Source organism: Lotus japonicus, chromosome 3 (genome assembly GCF_012489685.1).
Source record: "Lotus japonicus ecotype B-129 chromosome 3, LjGifu_v1.2".
In the NCBI taxonomy this organism is placed as follows: Eukaryota; Viridiplantae; Streptophyta; class Magnoliopsida; order Fabales; family Fabaceae; genus Lotus; species Lotus japonicus.
The window spans coordinates 37,154,425-37,161,499 of NC_080043.1; the positions used below are offsets into that span (position 1 = coordinate 37,154,425).

At 34.8% G+C, this 7,075-nt stretch overlaps 1 protein-coding gene and 1 non-coding gene across 2 annotated transcripts; one reads left to right on the forward strand and one right to left on the reverse strand.

Annotated features, from left to right (window-relative positions):
- The first annotated feature begins 457 nt into the window (after positions 1–457).
- LOC130709519 (21.7 kDa class VI heat shock protein) lies at positions 458–2,593 on the forward strand. The gene is made up of 2 exons (XM_057558902.1): positions 458–1,289; positions 2,149–2,593. The coding sequence occupies exons 1-2, from the start codon at positions 980–982 to the stop codon at positions 2,412–2,414; spliced, it is 576 nt and encodes a 191-aa protein (XP_057414885.1). The 5' UTR covers positions 458–979; the 3' UTR covers positions 2,415–2,593.
- Positions 2,594–4,082: 1,489 nt separating this feature from the next.
- Positions 4,083–4,155, reverse strand: TRNAA-AGC (transfer RNA alanine (anticodon AGC)). Its single transcript has one exon. It is a non-coding gene; the product is annotated as a tRNA-Ala (tRNA).
- Between the last annotated feature and the right edge of the window lie 2,920 nt (positions 4,156–7,075).

A 7,075-nucleotide genomic window follows, 5' to 3' on the forward strand; every position in this document is an offset into this window, starting at 1 on the left:
TTCTTTTGTCAATATTGAAAACTTATTTACTATTATTCAGTATCCCTGGGGTATTTGGTTCCTTGTAGTCAGACCAGTCTTAAATTCACAGGTTCAAGTAATTTTAGTCGTTCGATCAAAATTGGACGACCCAAAGGTTTCACTAAGATCTTATAGCTTAAATAAACTCAATGTGTGTGCTGTATGATTTCAATCAAATGACTCAAATTCTTTGACTGTGGGGGTTTAAAATCCAAATTCATCCCTGATGAGGAGGAACCTTGACATATCTCCACAAAGTGAAACATCTATGGAAGTACGAAAATTTATAATGGCATTGGCAACTACTTCTCAAAGTTAAACTTTTTGATTCATTGTTGTTCCTAGAGCAAAATTGCTACTCCATTTTCTGACTCAAGCAATCTGATTATCTTAAAAACATATCACCATGGCCACCTTATCTTCATTTATCATGTGCAAGCAATCTACAATTGAAAAGCATTGATTCTCCATGCTTGGCAAGCGTCAAACAGTTAAATAAGTCAGCTGAAAAGCATATATGTGGAGTGTAAAAACTCAGTTGGTGACTATAATTGCATCAGTATCATTTGTTATAAACTATAATACACAAAATTATGCCACAGCATTCCTAAAAGAATTCCCTCATTCTGCAAGAGCATCCATGACTTGTTGCAGAACTTTGACTTGATTAGTACCGCTTTCCAATTTTTTCCACATCTTGTGCTAGACAACCAGATTTCAATGGGATACCACTACCACATAGCCTTTAGCCATACGTAATATGCTTGGCATGGTTTCTCTTCAGATATAAGAAAAGTCTAGAAAAGAAAATATTCCTTTTAGCTTTACAGCCTCCAAATATGCCAAAGGAATTTGTTCTCTCTTTTTTTATCAGATAGCTTCTCTCACACTATAAGAGAAAACCCACAAAATTCTCTCCCCCAAAGCCTCAAAAAATTTCAGTCTTTCTAATTAGCAAATGGCTAGTTCCAGCAAGAAGATTGAGGTTAAAACAGATGATCAGACTCCACGTAAATGGTGTGTTTCACTGGGAGAAGATAATTTCAAAAGATTCTTCAACCAGGCTAATCCAACAGTGCATAAGGTTTTTGGTGATGGATCACTTTTCAGTCCAATGTTGTTTGGGAAGTTCTTTGATCCTTCTGATGCCTTCCCTCTGTGGGAGTTTGAGTCAGATGTGTTGTTATCTCATCTAAGGAGCTCCAACCAAAGCACTGTGGATTGGCATCAGAGAGATGATGGATATCTACTAAAAGCAGAAATACCAGGTAAGAAAATTTGCTTTTCAATTTGAATTTTCACACATAACCTTTATTCTGCCTTATCTGTAGAACTTAAGGCATACTTGATTTCTGGGTTTTAAAATAGTTTTTAAAAACAGAAAAAGAAAAAACATGTTTATATAGAGCCTGTTTGGATATGGGTTTATTGGAGCTATTGGAGTTTATCTACTTGAAAAAAAAAACTAAATAAGCTCCAATAAATGTTTGTTAGTTTACATCCAAAAGGGTTTATAAACTGTTTTAAAAAATTGTTTTTATTTTCAGTTTTTGAAACTAAAACAAGCCACTAGTCTTGCAGCTTTGCAAAACATCTCATTCTCTTCTTCTGAAGTATAAGTTTGAAAAATGATTTAAGAAAAAGGTTTCTAAGAGGTAGACACACAGAGTGAAAAAGAAAGAGAAGTTAGCAAAGTAATATATGTGATATATCATATATGATATGATAAGAAGAGACAGAAAAAAAAGGAGATGTATGGGAGGTGTCTGTACTGTTTGAGTGTCTCTGTATCATAACTGATAGTAAAACTGCCTCATCATTTTTATGATCTGCAAATAAATAAACACATGGATAAATAAATTAAAATTAAAAAAGGATCTCAAAATTGGAAGAACTATTCCTTAAACTTGCAGGAACCATTATTTGAACCAAGGGGAGCTTTCACCTTGCATCAAAAAATTTCTTTACCAGGTTATAGTAACTACAGGTAACCTATTATACAGTGGATCTTTCAATCAAATGACCGATTAAATAGGATGAGGCCAAGTTTCTTTAGATTTATATAAGAAAAGTGCTTAAACTGGTCAATATTTCTGTGACAGCAGTGGTTTGTGATTGTTAAAACAGGAACTGGGAAAAACCATATTGAAGTCCATGTTGATCACAAAGGGAAGGTTGTGGAAATCAGCGGACAATGGAAGCAGCAGAGAGACTCAAATGATTGGAGGTGTGGCCATTGGTGGGACTGTGGATATGTAAGAAGGATTGAGATGCCAGAGGATGCAGATTGGAAGAACATAGAAGCTTACTTGTATAATGACACATTTTTAGAAATACGAATACCGAAGAAGCAACAGGGTTGTGATGTTGCACAGGGAAAGAATGTGGCTTAAACAATGCAGAAGCTACTAGACTGTGTTACCATCATCTAGTAGCATCTTCTATGCAAATTGATAATGATATCTAACATTTAACATACTTTTAACTCTCCTGTCTAATAGTTGGCCTTTTGAATTTTGATGATGTAAAATATATATAGAAGAAGGGAATAAAAGGAAAACTGTGGTGTGAATAGAGCTGTTTATTAATTGTTATTTTGATTGACTGTGAGCAGCAAAGAACAAAGGACTATGTGTGTGTTTGGGTATACAACTTAAATTAAACACATGTGACAATAAACGGTTATCGCGTAAGCGCTTATTCATATTATTCATAAGCTAATATGAACAACTTATGAAAATAAACTCAAAACAGCTTACAGGTGCCATAAGCTATTTACATAAGCTCTGCCATACAATTTCATAACCGCTTATACTATAAGATAAGCTGAAGAATTCTTAAGCGCTAATGCTATAAGATAAGCTCAAATAAACTCTCCCAAACACTTTCATAAGCGCTTATGCTATATTTGAAATGTACAATGTGGAGGAATTTGGGGAATAATCATTGCAATATCATGTCTAAAATCCTGATCCCCATCATCTTCCACCACAGCATAAATTTCTATTTCAAGTTTCAAGAGAAAATGAATAGTAAAAAGCAGAACATGTCCATAAGATACATGGCAGAAATACTAAGAACACCATTTCAGTACTAGATCTAAAATTTCACAAGAAGTGGGTCTTGTTTTCTTTCTTTAGAGACAGAAATTGATGAGAGTAATCTGAAAAACAATAAAGAAGACAGCACGCATTACGCATATGTATATCACACCATGGCCAGTCCCCCAATCTCCAGAAGAACAACCAATTAAGTTATGTTTAATAAAACTGTAAGTTCAGGTCAATTTTGGAAACATTATAGGTCCAGTCAGTGAGTACTCTTGTTCTTAAGTAAAATAATAGCATATTAGTCATGAAAACTAAGTTATGTCATACATGTTTTAAATGACCTTGTTGTGTGAATTACTAGCTAGGTTGTACATATTTGTTCTTTGTGGAATTTGAGCCTCATGAATTTGGAGGAATTATAATTCCGCCGTTGTTTTACTGGTGGAAGTAAACAAGATTAAGCACCACAGATAAATCTGTTATCTTCTCCTAGTTTCTTGTATCAAAAAAATTGGAATCTGTCATGCACTTTTCTCACTGCCATCTTATTTAACATGGGTGAATGATTCAATTAGCTTCATTGCGAGTGGCAACAGAGGAAGACAACAAAAAACATACAGCAATAAAAAAAGCCCCATTGTCATGGCAAATTCTCATTCATTAATTCAAACACTTATGTGAAGCAGATTTCATATATGAACAATTGAATGTTGCAAAAGTAGTCACTTTTTATCTAGAGCTAGTGAAATAACAAATTTGGGATGGCAAAATTGACCTGAAAGTGAAACACTGCTGAATAGTTAAAACTTGACCCAAGGACTTTCACATTCACTCCAGTAATCGAAAGCCAAAAGAAGAATGCAACTTCATCTCTTACAGATGCAACCTTTGAAGAAAAAGAAGGCATTAACTGAAATCGAGGGTTTCAGCATTATCAATCAAAAGAGCATAAAACAACCACTTAACTGAAACAGAGACAAAATATTGAAATTCAATTCAAAAATGGAAAAGTGGAGATGCGGGGTATCGATCCCCGTACCTCTCGCATGCTAAGCGAGCGCTCTACCATCTGAGCTACATCCCCATATGACAAGAGAGTGAAACATAAGATTTATAATCGTAACTATTTTGTTGTCCATCGGCACGTTAAGAAAAATGTGATGCGTCACTTGCTTTCATTTTGGGCCTAATTTTATTTCTTGTTTTTGCTAACAGGCCTAATAAAGAAATATGTGGTGTCATTCACTGATATATTTAGTTATTTACTCCTTTAGTCCAATGTGATAAAAAGATTTAGAACCTGTTAATTATTTCCTATTTATTATTTCGATGCATATAAATGAAAACTCATGTATCTCCTAGAGTTAGGAAAAACAAAGTGTTGTTGCCTCCGCGCGATTCCAGCTGCTGCTGCTGCTTGGAGGAGGCCGCGGCCTGGTATAGTAAAGGTGAACGTGGATGTGGCTTTGGATAGTGAGAATATGGCAGGTTATGGCTGTGTAGCTCGCAATAGGATGGTGAAATACTTGCAGCTGCTCCCTTTACCCAGTGTTGTTTTGACAGCAACTATTGGGGAAGCTTTATGCTTGAGATGAACTATGATTCTTACTTCTCAGCTTAGCTTCCGAAAGGTTCAATTTGAGACTTACAGCTTGCTTCTACACCGGGCTTGGAAAAAGAGAAGGGGTGCTTCTACTTTATTTTATGTTATTGAGGATTGTTTTTCGCTTTTGCATTTATTTGATTTCGTAGACTTATCTTTTGTTCGCAGAGAAGGTAATTCCGTGGCCGTTTTCTTAGCTAGGAATGCTCCTTCGATCTTTGTCCGATATGGTTTGGTTGGAGGAGGGTCCTCCGGGTTTGCAGGAATTTCTAGACCGTGATGTAATGGCTTCTATGCCAATTTGATTTCAATGAAATCTTTTAAGTTCAAAAAAAAAGTTTAGTTTCCACAGAAAGATAAACTCTTATATAAACTAGAAAAAGCTTAATGGTTATTCAAACATACGCTAATCAATAAAAAAGAAAATAGAGAAAAAAATGATGCGGAGCAATTAGAGCTACAATATCTCCAAAAGTTGGAGCACCCGAAGAAATCCCGCTGATTGACTTCAGTTTTACGTTTATTTATTTTAATTTCATATCTTAGGGCTATTTTGATTTTAATTAATTTCAAATCTCAAGGCTCTTTAGGATTTACTATTTAATTAGGATTTACTATTTAATTAGGATTTTCTATTTAAATTTATGATTTACTATTTAATTAGAATTGACTATTTAAACAATTGTTGTTTTCTTTTATGAGACAGTTTGAAGTTTTACAATTTTTGGAATTAATAGAGAAATTTTCTCTTTGTCTGTCAACTTTCGGTATTTTACGGTATTCTCCGTGAAAATGAACGAATCTTGATCTCCAACCTTCGGTATTTTCCGGTATTCTCCGTGAAAATCAATGAATCTTGATCTCCAACCTTCGGTATTTTCCGGTATTCTCCGTGAAAATCAACGAATCTTGGCCTTTGAATTCTCGGTATACTACGGGTATCAACGAGAGTTTGAATTTATCCTTCTACCCCCAAGCACGCTGCATCAAAAAATGTGATAGATAATATAATATAATAGGAAGAGAGATATATAGAGAAAAATAAAATCAATAAGAGGTTAAAGAACTGCTCAAATATCTAAAAAAAAATGTTTTAATTAGTCGATTAATTAGTCATCGCTTTATCTTGTACTAATTTGGGTTTCAGTTTGAATGTTTAAAAATTTGGCTAAAGTAGGATTTTCATGTAAAAATTGGGTGACGATCGCGTACGTACCAATATGTAGGATTGTCCAAATATTGCACGGGGATTGGGTTGGCATTTTTGATGATAAAAAACAAGTTATGACAGAGTTCAACGATCAACTTAGTTTTTCAGAGAATAATCAAACTCTACTTTTCCCACCATGAGCCGCGCCACAACAACAATCATAGATAAAGATTCTTACCCTTCGCCCCAGTAACTTGAGATGCCACAACGTTCCCCCTTGTTCATTCTCATATTCGTCTTTGTTGTAACATTACTAGAGATGAATGTGGGGAGCTCCATCTTCTTCTTATTGATTGTGAGATAAATGACTCGACATGTAACTCTCATTAGATGATGGTGGTCTAGATTTTGTGTGTCTCAATTTTCATTAGACTGTCTTTTTTTAACCCAAAATTGACATGTGGACACCCCTGCCTAATATGTTCGGCGAAAATGATAATATGTGTACAGATGTTATTTCTCAACCACTTTTGGACACATAACTTTATGGCAGTTTTTAACTGTCGCTAACGTATGCAACAACCGCAGCGACTAAAAACCACTCTTATAATATCATTATTCGAATGTATGATTGTCATACCTATTACTAATTTCTAAACCAACCACTTGAAACTAACCCTTTATTATAATTAAGAAATAACTTCTTTATGATAAAGAACTTTGTATAATACTCTCAATCTCAAATAACATATCAGTGTATTTGAACTATAATATTCAATTCAACGCTTACCTACTAATTATGGTTCAGCTATTGGACATCACACCTAATTCATGCACCCGAGGGGGGGGGGGAGACTTTGCATTTGGCAATTATCTTTAGGAAATTAACCTTCAGACACACTTCAGCATCAAGCACCTGCTTTGCTTCACAATCTAGCAAAGGGAAATTACACAGGCAGCTTCAATAAGATATAACTAACCTTTTCACACATTTACTGTTACTAGAGTAGGATATTTGTATTGTCAATTGTGCAACCTCCAAGACTTAATTTGTGTGCTAATCCAAAGCAAAGAGCCAAAGTCTTAATGGTGGATTGATCCATTGGAACTTTTGCCGACACTCCATTACTTCCTAAGTGCAAGATCCGAAGATCTAGAGAATGTGACACAGAGAATTATTTTCAGGTTATATTCTACTATACATGGATAAGGATGTCCATAATAACGCATCACGCATGGGACAAAACTTTT

Bases quoted from the DNA above. Each gene is read 5' to 3' on its own strand.
- LOC130709519 (XM_057558902.1), top strand. From the start codon at position 980: ATGGCTAGTTCCAGCAAGAAGATTGAGGTTAAAACAGATGATCAGACT. The intron at 1,290-2,148 runs GTAAGAAAATTT...TTGTTAAAACAG, and splicing joins ACTAAAAGCAGAAATACCAG to GAACTGGGAAAAACCATATT.